The 17,843-nt window shown below is 40.1% G+C and overlaps 1 protein-coding gene across 1 annotated transcript; it reads right to left on the reverse strand.

Annotated features, from left to right (window-relative positions):
* Nucleotides 1-584: 584 nt before the first annotated feature.
* On the reverse strand, nt 585-17,597 carry LOC114611206 (von Willebrand factor A domain-containing protein 5A-like). The gene is made up of 20 exons (XM_028755855.1): nt 17,529-17,597; nt 17,214-17,315; nt 14,777-14,834; nt 14,464-14,666; nt 13,927-14,156; nt 13,637-13,805; nt 13,289-13,403; nt 11,723-11,892; nt 11,447-11,535; nt 10,921-11,065; nt 10,449-10,528; nt 8,789-8,903; nt 7,904-8,068; nt 7,543-7,643; nt 7,052-7,296; nt 5,685-5,783; nt 5,489-5,590; nt 4,880-5,010; nt 2,042-2,165; nt 585-1,530 (listed from the first exon to the last, which is right to left on the reverse strand). The coding sequence occupies exons 3-20, from the start codon at nt 14,817-14,819 to the stop codon at nt 1,451-1,453; spliced, it is 2,406 nt and encodes an 801-aa protein (XP_028611688.1). The 5' UTR covers nt 14,820-14,834; nt 17,214-17,315; nt 17,529-17,597; the 3' UTR covers nt 585-1,450.
* Nucleotides 17,598-17,843: the final 246 nt, after the last annotated feature.

Consider the following 17,843-nt stretch of genomic DNA (forward strand, 5'->3'; position numbering starts at 1 on the left):
CATGTCACACCAGGACTCTGAAAGCTTTAAGTGCTGTAGAGTTCTGGTCTAATGCTTCAGCTTCAGACGTGAGATATTTATCACCTAAAGAGTAATTCACCCATCATCATCTAACCATTTAGCTGTATGTTAAGGGATATATAAAAAAATATATATATATATGATAGATAGATAGATAGATAGATAGATAGATAGATAGATAGATATCTACTTGGCCCTTTATTTCAATTTTAATCCCTCTTCAGGACTCTTAAGATGATGGACTTAAAAAAATCAGATTGGGGAAGTCTTGGGCTAGCTGAACCTAGAGATGCCCTGGGACTCTTTGTTCCTCATCCTAGAATAACTATATTGAATAATTTTTTTATTCTATTTTGTACCATTAATTTAGCTTTTTAAATTGGCATACTGGAGATAGGTGGTCAAATCTGGCTTGAAGGCATAAACCGTGTCCCACCTCCAGTGTTGCATTAATAAAGACAGTGTGAACAATGGCCACACCCAAAATCTTGGGGATGAAAATGGGATAATAAAACTTAACTAATGCTCATCGAATCAATCGACAAAAGACCAACACATAATCATAGAAGAAATAGCCACTTTAATACTGGTAAAACAGCAATCTGGGGGAATGGGTCTTTTAATATGATAGGGTATGTGAAAAACAAGTGTCAGAGTAACCACGTAACCCCATTCTTTATGGGTTGAAAAACAAAACATACTCAGGTCTCAGCACAATCTACATTAATTCTGTGTAAACCAGGCCATAACTAAACTCACAGGCTTAGTGGATTAAAGCTAGGCCTAAAGGTTTCATTATCAACCTCCTGCAGAATGATTAAATGGTTAAAGATAGACATCTATTTACAAGTATGACTCATCTCGGGAGAAAGCAAGGTGTGAAGCATAGACTGACAATGGCCACAAGGGTGCATCAAGAATGTTCCCAACAGTAACAATGAGCAAAATGGAAAATTTGACTCTCTGTGATCTTGAAGTCACGTTGACCTTGAAGTTGGCTTTCAGTTTACATCCAACTTCTTCCAAGAATGGAAATGCTCAAATTGTATGTGAGGATATAATGTATATAATGACAAGTATATAAAATGAAAGGTGAGTACCAAATGGATAACGAGGATAATGATTTGGCACAGGAATTCTCCAGCAGCTCTGTTAGGAGAAACATCACTACATGCAAATGTTCTATACAACTCCAAGATAGATAAGAAACAGTTTCTATGTCTACCAGCACTTGTCACAGGGGACACACAGACACCCAAATTTATATCCAGTTCGACCTATAACAGACAGCCAAAGTAATGTATGCATCCTTCACTTTTATAGTAAGATACGAGTGATAAGGTACCCAAGACAAAAATCTATCTTAGCAGACGAGGGGAAGGATGTGGCAGGAAGCAGAAAAGAATGCCCTTCTCCTTGGGCATTATTCTCATAACCTTAAGACGGAGGGACCCAAAGACATCTTCAAGAACTTGTTGACAGTATGGATGTGCTTTCTCAAACCACTGGCTGTGGGGAAGAGAAACAAGAGTTAGGGCTGTGGGTTAACAGATGGGGAGAAAGCTCGTTCCTTGACCTCTCTCTTCCTCTCAAGTCGTCTACCCTCATTTCATTCTGTTCCTCAGTACTCCTGGCTTTTCTTTACCATGTGCTCCAATTAGCCTTTAACCTACTCATCAATAGGGAGTCAATGAATGCCCACAGAGCATCCAGAACTATTGAGACTCACCTCAGTACTGGGTATCAGAGGGCAGTCACTACTACACTGTGTCCTTGCCACTCATCACTTCCCCATCTTTCCCCTTTTCACCTTTATTCACCTCTTTCCACCCCCCAGTTACAAATTTCAACCATATTCTGCCAACAGAAAGATGAACTAAGGGAGCAGAAACGCTCCAAATTAGCATGAGGGAAGTGAATTCCGGGACTATCCAGTGTTTATTCCCTGTTAGGCCTGGAGTCACAGCATCTGCTTTCCTAAAGGAGAAGAAAGGGGGCTGGGGACTGTTTGTGTCCCTACCTGAATTGTAAAGCCAGACCACAGCTTTTCTTTCCAGAAGCTCCCACTCATCCTGCAAGTCCTCACCATTGGCATGCAGCCAGAACACAGCCAGCATTGTAGCCCAAGCTGAGGGTTGTAATTCCTGCACAAACAGAGAATTCTCTCATGTCCAGGGTCAAGCAAGAAGTCCCTCAAGAGAAAACATACAATACTTCATGTGTTCTGTATTCCCCAAACTGCTGCTGCAGGCAGTTTATTTCTTGTCTGTTCCCACCATGCACATAATCATGTGAGGTGCTTTTCCTGATTATCAGGTTAACAATCCACTGAGTCTTAAAACAGAAAAGTCTTGAGCTTTAAGTCTAGTATAACCTCTAGGTCAGCAATGGGAACTAATCAAACAACTCTAAGAAGATGGTCCCACAATGCTCAGAGAAGAACATACATAAATAGCTGCCTTTTCAAAATATTATTGTTATATGAATCATCTTTCCTAATTCTGATCTGGAAGGGGTAAACAAAACAATTCCAACTCAATAGTTACAAGAAAAAAAAAGTCATAGAAACATAAAATGTTTTCCCCAGTGTTATCCTAGAGTTAATGACAGACATGAGACAGAAGACCAAATAAATTCTTACTAATCACATTGTTGAATTGAAAACTTCAGGAAAATAATATCATCCATGAGTTTTCACTCATTGTTTCTTAAGGTTTCAGCTTTTAGACTCAGCAGATCCATGAATATTCATGCTTTAGAAAGATGACTATCAGCTATCTTGTCCTCTTTGAATGAGGCTATTTCAGAACCTGTACTTCATCCCTAAGAAAACTGTTCATGTAAAAAAACTAAGAACACCAGGAATGTCCTCCTTCTCTAAAGGATCACAGCCATTTTTAAAACATACCCTGAAACAGTCACTTGTGGAATTAAGTGTATTTGTGAAATTCAGTGATCACAACCAAAGCCTTTGGCTTTAGAAGTCAGCCTGCTGCCCTGACCAATCATCAGAACATCTGCTTTTTGGCTGTGTGTCAGCCATTTGAAATGTCTGGTTTCACAAGGAACTTCTGTTATGACATTGTATCTCTTCTCTCTGCTTGTATAGGTGAGAATAGTCATGCATGCTTTTATTTATAATATAGCTTATGGTCATTTTACGAAATTAAATCCCAGTTCTCTCATCTGATGCCTTCAGAACCCAGACCCACTTTTCTATTATTTTGGATCAGGATTCTATTGCGTAAACTATCCCTCAGTTCTGTCACACACCAATAAGAACATCTGGGTCTTCATTGGAAACACTGACCGACAATAAGATGCAGAACTTGGAGGATTTAAGAAACATTCAAATAAAAGATTTAAATACTTAAAAAATATTGCAGCTTTAAAAACATTCACTATTTAGTGCTACATATTTCCAACTAGTTTATACTTGGTCCAGATACCTCTTCTTTTTTCCAATAAAATCCTTTACTGAAATCTTCTACACCAGCTCTCTTGATTACTTTATTCTGTTAAACTGCTTGCCATGGTAAAGAAGGGATATGCATCTCACATGTGTTGCTCTCAATCACTCTCTGCTAAAAAAAAAATAATTTCTTATCCCTATATCTTCTTTGCAATTTTTATCAACTACCCTTTTCTTTGTTCTAAAATAGCATTTTTTAAAATATAAAAATACAGCGCTAGACGCGTGTCCTTTAAAATCATCAAATACTCACGTTTTAAGAGAGAAAAATAAACAGCACAATTATTTTAGCATTTTGTTGTTGTCTCAAGGGCTTCACATTGTGAGACTTGTACTTGCCCATCATGAGCAGTATATACCCATGGACTGTATCTTCAGTTATACATTATAGCTGTATATACTTGTATAGCTGTAAATATGTACTCTTAGATTCTCATGTATTTTATGTAACTCCATATGCTACAAATTTAATCCAAACCAAATAGATTCTGTAATGTATTTTCATGCTGACTCTTTGAAATAGCTGTGTGTTATTTAAAAATAATTTCTCTTCATAATTATGCAATTTATCATATATTTCAAGAATTTCCCACCAATTCGATGAATTGCCAAGTTCTCTTACAATCTGAATTATAATCTAGCCGTGTCCCCATAAGTCAACACATTTGAAATAATTGTGATTTCAACTAACTTTTTAATTTTATTTATCTGAAATAATTTCTTAATTAATTTATTTATTTTTATTATGTATTTATTTAAAATGTTTTTCATTTTTATTTTTTTTATTATTTATATTTATTTTCATTTATTTATTTATTTATTTGAAATAATTTGAAATAACTGTGATTTCAACTAACGTGGTCTAAAGTTGATCTAAGGTGAAGCAATAATGGGACTATTATCTGGGGTTCTTAAGACACAGACCTAGCACTGAATACAGCTCCACCCATCCCAGGCAGACAAACTTCGCAACATTCATTTTCTAAATCTATAAGTGGAAACACAAAAGAAAGCCACCTTCCCTACTTACCCAATTTTAGAGACAACTCACAGGATGTATGCGAAGTGCTTACCTAGCTAATTTTCACTTTTACAATGAAGAAACTAGCAGAGACTATAAATGACATAGCAGAGGGCTTTAGATTTTCTTTTGTTATTTAATACCCTTGGAATGAACTTCATATGAATATCACTCTTGTTCTTCTTCTTACAGTTTTATTATACTCACAAAAATTATTAATCTCTGTTTATTAGACATTAATCTGGGCAATATCACCCTCTTATTCCCCTAAGTAGACTTGGATTCATAAAAAAACTTTCACTACTAACAGTATTACATAAAAAAACACTCATTTCTTTGATTTTTTTTTCTTTTTTGGATCTTACCTCAATAGGGTGTGCAGCCGTCATGTCTTCCAAAGTAGTACCTAGAATCTTAGCTAAGTCCTCGTTCATATCCCAGGAGCCATCTGCATTCTGGAGATATATCAGCTGTACAATGCTAAGCTCCTTACTCCCTTTGAGAAGAAAAGATGAAGTGTGTAGAAATTATGTAGCTACTGTTTCCTTTGCCTACCTGAGTGGCCTTCTGAAGTCAGAGCCATACAATAGCAAGAGGGCTGTAGAAAGAAAGCCTTCAGACATCCTCAAGCTGTATCATTAGGCCCAATGTGTAAAGAGATGGCCAGGGTAGAATGAGACAAATAAGATGGTACCTCAGTTCTGCAGGCCCTGCCTACAGGGGAGTTATGTAGGAAGAGATGGCAAACAGAAGTTTGTTAGTCTGAGAGACAGCCAAGAATCCATTAGAGGAAGTTGACAGATCCTAACTTGCAGTTCAGTGGAGTTGGGCTGATCATGGTAAGTACACATCGTGGAAAAAAATCTCACCTGCTATAAAATGCTTTTGATATATGTTCCTTGGTAGGGAGATTTGGAGGACTAGTTTCTTCAATCCCCATAGATCAGAAAAATACAGTCTAAGGTCTGTCTCACCTTGTGGGTCACTGTCATATTTAGCCAAATGGGGCAACTCAGGGCAAGCATCTGTATTAGTCACATGTTTCTTCTGGCTTTTCTGTGGCTCATGAGGTGTGCCTAGTCGGATGTGTGAGAGACAAACCTTGATTAGACAAACATACTCTGAGATTGTAGCGGCCACTATGATGTATTGAACTTAAAGGATCCTCACCATTTGGCATGGACATCATAGGAGCACATTGTCCTCTGCCCATCAACCATGGAGGCAGAGTCGCAGGAGCACTGGCACAGAATAAATTTGGGGGATAATCTGAAAGACATCAGTGCAGACATTCACTCTGAGATGTCCATGTTCTACAAAGCTGAAAAGGACAATGAAGTCTGATGATTTGAGACCCAAGGGCTCCCTTCCGTCTTCCTTAGCTTTAGTTGTCACCTATATGTCCTATTCTTCCCTGACGTACTTGCCTTCTAGTGTACTCTGAACCACTCTTTCTACCTTCCTTCCTCTGAAGCCCCCAAAACACAGGAAATAATCTTTCATCCATCTTTTGATTCATCCCAAGGAGATCCTTTCAACCATGTATTAAATTGAAGTAAAATTTTCTCCTTCCCTAAACTTGCCATCACTCCCAAAATGTCTATAAGAATAAGGACTGAGAATTGGTGTCAGCCTTCTTTGTTACTTCCTATGATCCACTGAACTATCTGAAACGGGCAACTGACGTCAACTGCATTTCAACCTCTGCCATCAACTTGAAAATTCTGCTACCCAGGTGGGTAGCAAATGCAATATCTTAACACAAGTGGATCTGATGTCTTCAAATCCAAGGACTTTGCCCCATTCTACTTCTTCAGCACCAATCTCCTAACTCATGAGAATCTTGTCATCATTCGGCAGTATTCTACTTTTTAGAATTTAATTGGCATGCACAGAGAGAGAGACACACACACAGAGACACTACTCACATACACAGTATTTGTAGTGTTTTAACTTGTTTTAACTTAGAGACTATTATATTGGATCTCTTGCTATAGTTTAGACTACAGAAGAGGCCTTTTCTTCTTCATGTCTCAGTCATTAGTTTTAGTGACTAAACTAACAATTAGTGATTGTTTCAGCCATTGGTCATCACTGTGTTGTTCACATTCTAAACATCTAAGCCACAAATTATCTTCAACTTTGAACCTCATTCAAGACTTATTTGTATTTTTGATGCTTAAATCGCTCCATGTTTCTTTTCTCAGCACTTGGTTTCAAGTCTCTTTCTCAATTGATTAGATAGATAGATAGATAGATAGATAGATAGATAGATAGATAGATGATAGATAGATAGATAGATAGATAGGTGATAGATAAGATAGATAGATAGATAGATAGATAGATAGATAGATAGATAGATAGATAGATAAAATCTCCTTGGAAGAGGGAAGTTTAAGACTAGTTATAAATCCTGTATGTAGAAGGACAAGGGGAAAAAAAAAGAATGTGAGAACATTTTAAAATTTTTCTTTATATAGCATTCTGACGTAGTCAAAACTCTTTACTCATAAAAGTATTTATGGAATGAAACTTACCATCAGAGGGCATTCCAGGACCTGGACCCAAGAGAATTGGCCTTGGGATGTCCCTATGAAACATGGGCCCCAGGATTGGCTCGTTGAGTTCCTTGTTAATGGCAGCAAATGATGTGAAGGAGCTCATGACTCCAGACTCTAGGCTGATTTCCAACACATCTTTTTTAAACATTGTTGAAGTCCCCTTGTAGCCAAAGTCTTTGGACTGGATCATGGACTTCGCAGCCAGACGATGAATGGTGAGACTGAAAGAGAAAAACTTTCTGGAAGTAAGAAGAAAACCTACATGCCTTTTACCTGGAGCCTATAAAAGTTACATATCACAGAAGAAGGAGATGTAGGAGAAAAGGGGGGATGGTGATACGTGAGTGAGCGAAAGACAAAACTTGATTGTAGGGACACAACTGGGTTCAGCATCAAGAAAGGGATTCGGCCCTCAAAGACCACAGGGCTAAGGAAAGAAGGAAGGGGAAAGAATACAGAACTCTCACTTGTTATCACGCTTTGGTTGTAGAGGAAATGTCACTTTTTCCTCATATCTTTGTCCACGAAGCTTATATGAGAGACACACTTCACCGGTTGCCCCTCCTTTCTGTGAAAGAAAGAAAGAAAACGTGGAATCACTTAGAAGATGGTGGGCCATAAATGGCAGGTTCTTTCCCCCAGCTTAATATATTCAAGTTTCAATCCAGAAACCATGTGTTCGGGACAGCAGGCCACTAACATGAGTACTTAGCCAGTTCTAGTTACCAAATACAATAACCAGTGGAAACTCAAAATCATCTGTTTTATTTAATGAATCTGCCAGGGAAGCACCTGCACCAAGTAGAGAGACTAACACTGTGGACTCACTGGTATCTTTCCAATCAGTAGGCTGTAGATGATTAACCTTTGACCTCTAATGATAGAAGTTTGTTCTTCTGACAGCATAGGTGCAAACATCTTGGGAGGCAAGTTCCAGCTCAGAGAGACATTCTCTACTTCAGACTGTAAAGAACGCCTCAGGGATCTAAGGGCCTGCAGGAAAAGAAAGCAGAGTAAGTATAAGCAAGAAAAACGACAGTGGTTGATACCATTAATGACATAATGTGTATAGAGGTCATGAGTCTTAATTAATACGATGTCTAATTTCCACTCCGTCTGATGAAGTAGCCTTACTACTCGTTTGCAGTCCAAAGTTGAGAAATTTAACACATGAATATGAATGGATGAAATGCTGAGGGGAGGACATTCACAGAGAAGAGATTCAGTAGAGACGGTACTGTGAATCAGAAACTTAGAAACATATCTGAAGATGGCTTCTTATATATAGGTATTAATAAAACTGTGTCAATTTGAAATCACTTTGATTTTCTAATACATAGCACACTTGATCCTTCTCTTGTGCCTGATATCTTTTGCAGTACCAGTGGGATATAATATCAGAAGAGGCCCTGAAGCTCATATGTGGATTCTTAAGGGTGACATCCAAAGCTCTTCATCTGTCTGGTTCCAACACAAAAGCCTCAATTCTCGGCAAATCATCTCTGAGCTAATGTATAAAAGAGCCAGAGACATTTCCCCACATACTATAGTGGACCCTCTTTCCATAGGCCAGAATAGTCACCATTAAGTATATGAACTAAACATTGAAGGCATCAAAAAATTTGTCCTGGACTCCTATCCTTGAAGAACTGTCCCTTTCTGTCACAGATTTTAATTGTATCACAAACTTCTTTATACACAGTTGATCCTCACCTTGGACTGCATCCTGTCATTGCCTGTGATAAACTCTGCAGTGCCCCCTGATATCAGGGCAATGTTCTTCAGTAAGTTAGTGGGGGCCCCTTCTCCAATGCCAAATGAGAAACACCTGTGAATGTACAAAGATGGAAGTTAAAGGTGGAACTGGAATGGAATTAACAGATTAACAAATCATTATCAAAAATTATATAATCATGGGGTACTTTCTTGTATAATTATAGAATAACTGCCATTCCTTAAATATGTTCTATTTTAAAGATACATAAAAGGTCGCAGAGTTGTGACACAATTTATCTATCCAGAGTCTCCTGAGATAATCTCATATTTCATTTTCATTCCTTACCAACTGATCTGTCTAAATACGTAAGTCCTCTTCTATCAAAGAGGAAAGATATGAAGAGTCAACAGTACCTTCCTGACACTGCCTAACATAAGTGTTTGCCTTGCTAGGGAGCATGTCAGGCTGAGGAGCCTGCACCCTGCTTTTCTAAGGAAAAAGTTCTCATTCTGTCCAAGTCTATGCACACCAAGTAGTAGTTTTTTGTTTTTGTTTTTGTTTTGTTGTTGTCTTCCATAATTTCATTTCCCAAGAAGAATAGTATGTACACAGACAATATAGTACGGGTAAAACAAACAAGTATTTTACATGGTTCATGTAGGAAACTCAAAGAATGAAAAGGAAATATTGGCAGAGCTTCACTAGTTTCTTCTGCAGGCTTAGAAAATGGCAGCTAGCATTTCCATGAGCAGAGGACAGATTGAGTGCTAGACCTAAGCTACATAGTTAATTCCTCTATGTCTCACTTACTCACCCAGTTACTTACTTACTAAATGGTGAGTTCAAGTTACCTCTCTAACTCTTATATTTCTTCCTCAAGATGGAGAAAGTAACAGTATTTATTTAAAGGATTACTGTGATACTAGAAATAATACAATTGTATAAGCATCAGAAACATGTATACAATGTATTTTAATCATATCCAGTCTTTACAACCTTCTCCAAATCCTCTTAGACCCTGTATTTCAACTGTCCTCCCTACCAACTTTTTATAACCCACTGAGTCCACTCAGTGATCTCCGCATGTACTTGGTTATAAGCACATCCACCGGCACATGGGCATCCTACTAGTGGCCACTTCTCTAAACAAACTGATTCCCTGCCCTAGTTTGCTTATTCGCCAAAACTTCACTCAATGGGAGTGAGTCCTTCTCCCATTTATGCTGGAATCTCTACAAAATATTTTTTTAATAAATACTATTTGAAAACATTAAAGAAACTGAGACACCTCAATGATATCTCTACGAAAATAGTAGTAACATCTGGGTGAAGACCTCAGAAGGCATCCATTTACCTTCTGAAACAAATAGCAAGTATAAATAAATAGGTAAAAAAAAAAATCTAAGATTGGGCTTTCAAAGAGCAGTGTCCCTTGTCATAGAGTTGTGAACAGAACCCTCAAGGGACATATATGCTCAAGAGGTTCAAAGAAAGGTAAAGGTAAATTAGTTTTTTTATGGAATTGATATTATTTGGAGTATTGCTTTTATTTTCATAGAAAATAAATAATCACATGGTAAGTCTTCAAAGTGCTTAGTACCAGGCAATGCTTGGGTACAATTTGGCATTGTTAAACACCCTCTGTTTCCCCAGTACCTGTGCTTTCTGCTCTGGAACTTAACTTCTCTAATAATATTAAACGTTTCAGCAACTTCTCCATCAGTGAAGACAAAGACCTGCACAAAAGCAAACAACAGAGAGAATATCCATCAAGTCACTGTCAAGTTCATTTTAAGAGAATAGAACTTAACCCTTGAAACAATTCAACCGATTTCCTTCAAATTCTCTGGTGCCTCTTTAAACAGGCAGATCACTATTCTCCAGTGTTGTTCTTTAGCTTAGAATGTTCGCATGGGGTCAGCATAAAACCGTTGGGTGTTTCAGCCATTGACACATTTGTTTTGGTTAAGAAGACAGATGTCTCTTATTTTTATTTCTCTCTCTCCCATACAGCAGAAGCCTGAAGTACAATGTTTTCACAGTCTCTCAGTGACATTCAAGGACATACATCCTTAAGGAGAATTTTCATTCTCTCTGCCCCTTCTGTTAGCCTTGGTCCAATTTTTACCTGTAAGGGATGCCCTGGGATTGAAGGTTTCCTCAAAACTTTCCGTAGTGGTATTAAAAGATCAATCCCTTCTTGATTGGCCAACAACTTCTTTACTTTCTTCACTGCGATCTGCATGGTTTCCTGATTGTACAACACACTGTCCCTGAGACAGACAAGCACATTCGGTCACATGAAGGCACACCATCGGAGTTTCTAGGGCTGAGAAATCCATATTAAATGCAATCCTATCCGAATTTACCCCCAAGCTCACATCAGCTTTTCATCTGCTCTTTCACAATGCATTATCTCCCTTTAAAATATATGGCTTATGTGACTTTACAACAGTATGTGTGCGTGATAGAGCAGATCTGTGAAAGATCAGAAGACAATTTGTGGGAACTGATTTTTTTTTTCCTTCCACCATGTGAGTTTTAATTAATCAACCTTGGGTTGTCGAGCTGGAAAGCAAGGATTCCTCCCTACCTAGCTAATCTTGAATGTAAGCCCTCTTATAGCTTCTTGACCCCTCTTTCTAGAAACTTACGGAAAGAACTCCTCGTAGGCGGCTCCAAATCCATAGATGTTAAAATAGCAGCCCACTGGCAAACTCTTCAGTAGCAGAATCAGTGTTTCCTGGAGGTGAGAAAGTGTGATTGGGCGGACACATGCACCCATGCCTGGTACAAGTGTGGAGGGTGTGGGCTGTCACACTTATACTCTAAGGAAACCCCACAAACTCAGACAAGGAACATACCTCCATCTCAGAGCTGAACTTAACCACTCCCTAACCCCAGATTCATCCTCAGTGAGTTCTTTTTACCTTGGCAGCGTCTATTCTCAGCTGCGACTTGTTCTTGGAATTCATGGGGCTATTCATGCTTTTTGAACAGTCCACAAGGAACACAAATTCTCCACGATTTGTTGTGGTCTTCACTCCTGGGATATCTGGGTAGAAACTCACCATTGCAGAAGGCGCACCCATTAAACTACCTATATGGAAAGGATTAAGACCTTGTAAGACAAAAACAATCCCAAGAATCTTAAAGTCCCTAAGGACACTTTGATGATATAGGTTTAAAATTTCCGTTACTTCGGTAGCTAAAGAAGAAAAATCACAAGTCAAAAGTACTCTGGAAGACACAATGAGTCCAAGGCCAGCTTGTATATTTAATGAAGTCCTTTCTCAAAGAAACAGCCCACGAAATAGAGTACTGAGGTTACAGGTCAACTGAAGCATTTGCCTAACATGTGAAAGACTCTGGATCTACTCATCCACTTCCCAAAACATATTCTCATTCTCTCTGTGTCTCTCTCTGTGTCTCTCTCTGTCTCTGTTTCTGTCTGTCTCTCTCTCTCTGTCTCTCTCTGTCTCTGTCTCTGTCTGTCTCTCTTTCTGTCTCTCTCTCTCTGTCTCTCTCTCTCTCTGTCTCTCTCTCTGTCTCTCTCTGTCTCTCTCTCTCACTCACTCTCATACACACACACACACACACACACACATCCTTTTCACTCTTTCTCTCTCTCTCCCTCTCCTTCTCTCTCACCCATCTCCTTCCTGACCCCTCCTCCACCAATCCCCTCAAATCACTTGTGACCAGAACAGTGAGCTGGAAAAGCACAAGCTAAAATCCTATTTTGCTTTGTTTTACTTTGGTGTATGTGTGTGATTTGGTTTGGTTTGTTTCTTTGTGTCCTTTGTTTTTTGTTTTGGTTTTTTTTTAAAAAAAAAAAACTATTTTAAACAGTTTGCTTGCAAAAGGCTGGAGGTGAGTTATAAACATTCAAAAGACACAGTAGAAGGAATATGAAGATGAAAAGGGGGATTAGCATATAAAAGTATAAAAGTAACAGTGACCCTGGTGTCATTGTCAATGAATGTTCATTTCCTGCAAGTTCAAAAAAACATGTGAGACACCCAGGGTTAGCATTTGCCAGCATTTGTCAAAAGCAGTCCATGAATTTGAATTTCTTCAACAAATCAAAGTAATGAGGATTCATTTCATTGTTTTTTAAGATGTTAATTGCAGGGCCTGGGAGATAGCTTGGCAGGTAAAGCTGCCATATTTGGACAGGTTTGAACTTTTGAGAAGGGAAAGTGTCATAGAACTATTTTGAGTTGTATCTTTTCAAAACTGGTTACGGTTCAAGTTTATACAATTTGCATCTTTCAAGTTATTTATTCACATTCTTCTTCCAATTATTTTTTAATGGACTTAAACATCCTGATTATTAAACTGTTTGGCTAGAGAAGTGTGAGGACTTTCAGTATTTCAGAGTGTTGAAATTTTCCTAATCACTTAACAGAACAATCAAAATGCCAATATTTGAGAATAGTTTTAAGGCAAGATGAGCTCTTAGGGAGTAAACTTCCAAGTGAGGAAGGAAATACCTGATGGCTTTCCAGACATCCCCATCTCCACAGCTACACTGGGGCTGTGCACCTTCCTATAGAAAATCAGGAGTTCCACATCCCGGTCAAACTTGTGTCCTTCAGCCAAGGAAACCTGAGGAAGGGACCAGCAGAGGAGCCGAATTAGAATTCCCACTGATTGCTTCAGGAGGTATAAGTCACATCTAGGACAGCAGGTTTCCATGAGCAGCAGGAAGAGTCATTGTTGAAAGAATAGGTAAGAAAGTCAAGAGCTCAGAAAGTGAGGAGGATCCAGTAAGGATGGATGAGGACTACAAGGTCAATAGCTAAAGCACTAAAAGGACTGGCAACTCTTGCACTATTTACCTGAGCAGCGGTCTTTTTATCTCCATTGTATTTAATGGGACTCAAGGGACAGTTGGATTGGATTGTACTGATACCGAGCTGAGATCTGATGGTAGCAACCATGCTGAGTGTGCAGGGCAATTCCTCCAAAGGGACTATCGGAGTCTTCATATCCAGGCTACTGTCCTCACTTCGATCTACAGAAAGAACCCCAGTTGTGTGCTTCTTGTCCACACATCTAGCACTCTGAAAATGTATTGTGCTTTCCCAATTTATGCCATCAAAGGCAGGTACCCAAGATAAAAAGGTACTCACCAGAGGAGAGATGGTATCTAGGATTCAGGCTGGCTGGGAGCACATAACGCAGGGCCCCATCATCTTCCAAGTGAAGTTCTTGCACATATTTCAGGGTCAGTGACACTTTTGATCCCGGCTGCAGGTTCCCCACATTGCAACGGAAGGCATCCCTGGAACACTTGCCTTCCACCAGTAAGTAAGGCTGATATCCTCCAGAAAGGGCGTCTTCATACCTTTTGTCGATCTACAGGAAATAGCATGAGGGGTGAGAAAAAGAAGGTGACACCAGTGAACAATGAACAGAATCCTAGAATGCACATAAAACCCAGACTGTTTCCAAGGGATTTTGACAGGTGCTGCCACTGGAAGAGCGACACTCTGGATGACAAATTATCTGCATCCCAAATAATTTTAGACAAATAGATTAGAAATAAATGAAGGAAAAAAACATTCGATACTTGAATTTTTTTTGAGTTGCTGCATTTAGTAAAAGTCTAAGGAGAAAGTCCTATGTAAACAAGAAGGGGAGGGGATAAACTCATCAGTCAGACCTGATATTTGTCCTGCAGCTCTGCCACAATTTTCTTCCCATCCACAGAGGCCTCAAAGCTGAAGACAGCAGAATCTACATCCATGGGGAACACAAAGAAGGTCTCCAAGGGTGATTTCTCTTCATTCTCATAGTTTAGGGTTACAGACACACCAGCCACAAAGTCATGAACCGACAGGGTCACAGCAATGCTCTTCAGTGCCACTAGGGAAACATCAGGGTTGTGTAGTTCACCAAAGATGCGCTAGAGCCCCACCCACAGAACCGCCCAGGTTCTGAAGAATCCAGCACTACGAGTCTTGGCTCATGCTTACCTGGGTCTCTTACGCTACTGAGTAAGCCGGCAGATCGCACCATGTTGACGCTGTGGTTCTGTGGAAAGATGCATCGTTTTCTATAGTACGTGGTTCTGAGAGTCAAGCACTCAGATACCACCACCTGACATCTCTCTGGCTGAATGCAGGCAGAGTGACCATTTGAGAGCTAGAAAGAAGGATGTATGGTGTGAAAGAGATAGAAATGTCAAACATAAGGATTGTATTTAAATGGCAAACCAGGTGGGAAGATGTGAGAGTCCTGAGGTGTCCACATATAGGAAATCTCTGAGGCTGCTTTACATAAGAATTCCACTTTCTCTAAAGTGTGACTGATAACACTGCATCTCATACCTACTGAAGAGGTACCACAAGTTTAGCTCCTCTGAGGGCTAAAGTAAGTATATCTTGTTTAAGATGAGAACCATAATACCAGCATAAAAATGTGCTAATCACATGGATGAGCTTTCTAGACTAGGACCAGATCCTTACAAGGCCTTTGTCAATGATGTGTCGGTGCTACTGTTGTCATGGATACTACTGTCCAATAAAGGTCTGTTGCTTATTATTTCATTCACACTACTCAGAGACCTGTGTGAGCAGCTTTGCAACCCAAGGGTTGTCTGCCTTCTGACTCCTTCTAAGTGAGCTGTCCTAGAGGGCAGGATGCAAATACATTACTGAGTTTTCTTTCCAAGCTTTCCTAATTCACACATGTAGATGATAAACTCGACATAACCTCAATTTAAAAGTAGGATATCCTAATTTTGTTTCTATAATATTATAATTTTTTAAAAGCTAGAATATGTTATGGTTTCAAAAAATGTAAAGAGTTCATGCTTTGTGATGGTCAAGACTGTCCTATCACAGAGTCTGTATGTTGTTTGAGTCTCCGGGTTTGGTTTCTATGTAGGGTCTAAGGGTCCTGAAGTCCATCAAGAATGATGAACTCTTCCCTTTCGCCTGGCTTTGGATTGCACTTCCTAGTAACATTCGGAAGGGAAACATGAACTTGACCCCACTTCAGGATTGAAAATACTATATGAAAATGTGGAGGTATGAGGGCTTTGTTGGGTAGGGTGGGCATTAAAGGAAAGATACTTTTTCTTCCAGGTCAAAAAAAAAAAAAGTCTGAGTTCTACCTAAGGCCCTGGCTAGAGCCACCCATTATATACTATTGTCCTTATCGTAGGAGCCAATACAGTTGGGCTTGTCAATCACCTGGCCAGGAACCTCTCCAAAAGGCTGCCAGCTAAAGAGAAAGAACTACCCACCTGTCTTCTTAATGAGATAATTAATTTACTCCAGCACCCATTAGCTCTCCCACAGTGTGGAGTTCAGAGCTTCTGTCACACAGGACTCTGATGTCTACTGGCTTATGGTAGCTGGACAGACTTTCTAGATGTTTCTCTGTAGACCTGCCTCTCCTTTTGACAACCACATAAATGCCTAAATTAAGGGCACGCGTAGCCTCTCTTTCTCCTTCTGGCAGATGCAAGTGGTCTTTTTCTTTCCCCTTCAACTCTAATATAACCCATTAAGTAAACACTGTTTTCCCAGTAACACTTATGATGGGTGCAAAATTTTCCAAGAGAGCATTCTGTACTTGATCATCACCTAGCTTTCCTTCCCCCTGATGCGATAAAATGTGACCTGAGCTGCAGTGGCAGGCACCAACAAAGGTACTGTCAGTGGAGCTGAAGTGTCGCTGCCTGGAGCACACAGCAGGCTCAAGACAACTGATAACCTGATGCTGTTGAATTGGCTGAAGGGGGCATTTGATTTAAATACCCCCACTTTTCTTGGGAATGACAAAGCATGCAAATAAGGCCTCTTGTCTTTTTTTGTGGTGCAGCCCTACCTCAAGGGTTCCAAAGCACAGGACAGTGCTACTCCTGGGCCAGTCATCCTCATCTAAACAGCAGTTTCAAATACTCTTAAGTTATGATGTATCTTAGTGACACAGCATTTGCTTAGTATAGGCAGCGCATGCGCTCATCCGCGTGCACCGCGCGCGCGCGCGCGCGCGCGCCACACACACACACACACACACACACACACACACACACACACACAGACGGAGGGAAGGAGGGAGGGAGAGGGAGAGGGAGAGAGGGAGAGAGAGAGGGAGGGAGACATCTTCATGCTGATCACACACACCCACTCCCACAAATCGCAGCTATGATTCTGGCTCAATTCTCCATGTTATTCTTCAACAAATGTGGAATAAATCCTGGCTGTTAAAAATGTTTTACTGCTTGACAGCAGAGCAAGAATTGCAACAGATGAGAATGTATGAAAACACAGAGCAACTAGGAAAACATGAGAGGAAGGAGGGCCGTCCATTAAATAAGACTAAATGCCATAGGAAAGGCCTGAGGCCAGAGGAAAAAAATGTCTAATAACGGCAATAGGAAGCTTATAGCCGGAGACTCACCGGGAGCAGCAAGAGCTGAAAGATACACTTGTGGCAGCAGCGGTCTCAGGCTGTCAGTGGTCACTGCAGGAGGCTGAGAGGAGAGAGGCAGACCACGGTCACCTGTAAGGAAAAACAAAACAAATATCCTTTGTTTCCTGAATCTAACCTCAGAGTAAATTTCCCCTCGCGGAGGGATTTCCCTGTCCCCTTCACCCTTTCTCATATAAACAGTCAACTGTGGAAAGGCTTCGTTCTTGCCTCTCAGGAGGAAAAAAAAATTGAGAAAGTGTCTCTAAGGTTTCCCCAGGTGGGACCAAGCTCCAAGTCCAGAACCTGTTGTTATTGCTGGTGATGGACGTGGAAGACCGAGGGCTTCTCACTGAGTGGCGCAGGATCTGCTCTGCGGTGGACCCTCTGGGCAGAGCAACTGCAGAGAAGGAGGCGGGAGTGTGAAGAAACAGCTGGCCACTCCCCCTGCAGTTGGCTGATGGGAACTAGACGCTAACCATGGAGGAAAGTTGGAAAGGGGAGCTTTCCATAAACCAAAAAGCTCATAAACCAAAAACAGGGTAATTTCAGCTTTCAATTGTCTGCCCTTGATTTTCAGTACCTAGAGATTTACAAAACCGGTCAGTTTTCCTGAGGTTT

This window comes from Grammomys surdaster, unplaced genomic scaffold (assembly GCF_004785775.1).
Source record: "Grammomys surdaster isolate TR1022 unplaced genomic scaffold, NIH_TR_1.0 126086, whole genome shotgun sequence".
Taxonomy (NCBI): domain Eukaryota; kingdom Metazoa; phylum Chordata; class Mammalia; order Rodentia; family Muridae; genus Grammomys; species Grammomys surdaster.

Excerpts from the sequence above, each read along its gene's own strand:
- LOC114611206 (XM_028755855.1), bottom strand. The coding sequence starts at position 14,819 with ATGGTGCGATCTGCCGGCTTACTCAGTAGCGTAAGAGACCCAG. Across the intron at positions 5,784-7,051 it reads TCCTGGAATGCCCTCTGATG|ATTATCCCCCAAATTTATTC; the intron begins GTAAGTTTCATT and ends GATGTCTTTCAG. Across the intron at positions 2,166-4,879 it reads CGGCTGCACACCCTATTGAG|GAATTACAACCCTCAGCTTG; the intron begins GTAAGATCCAAA and ends CTGTTTGTGCAG.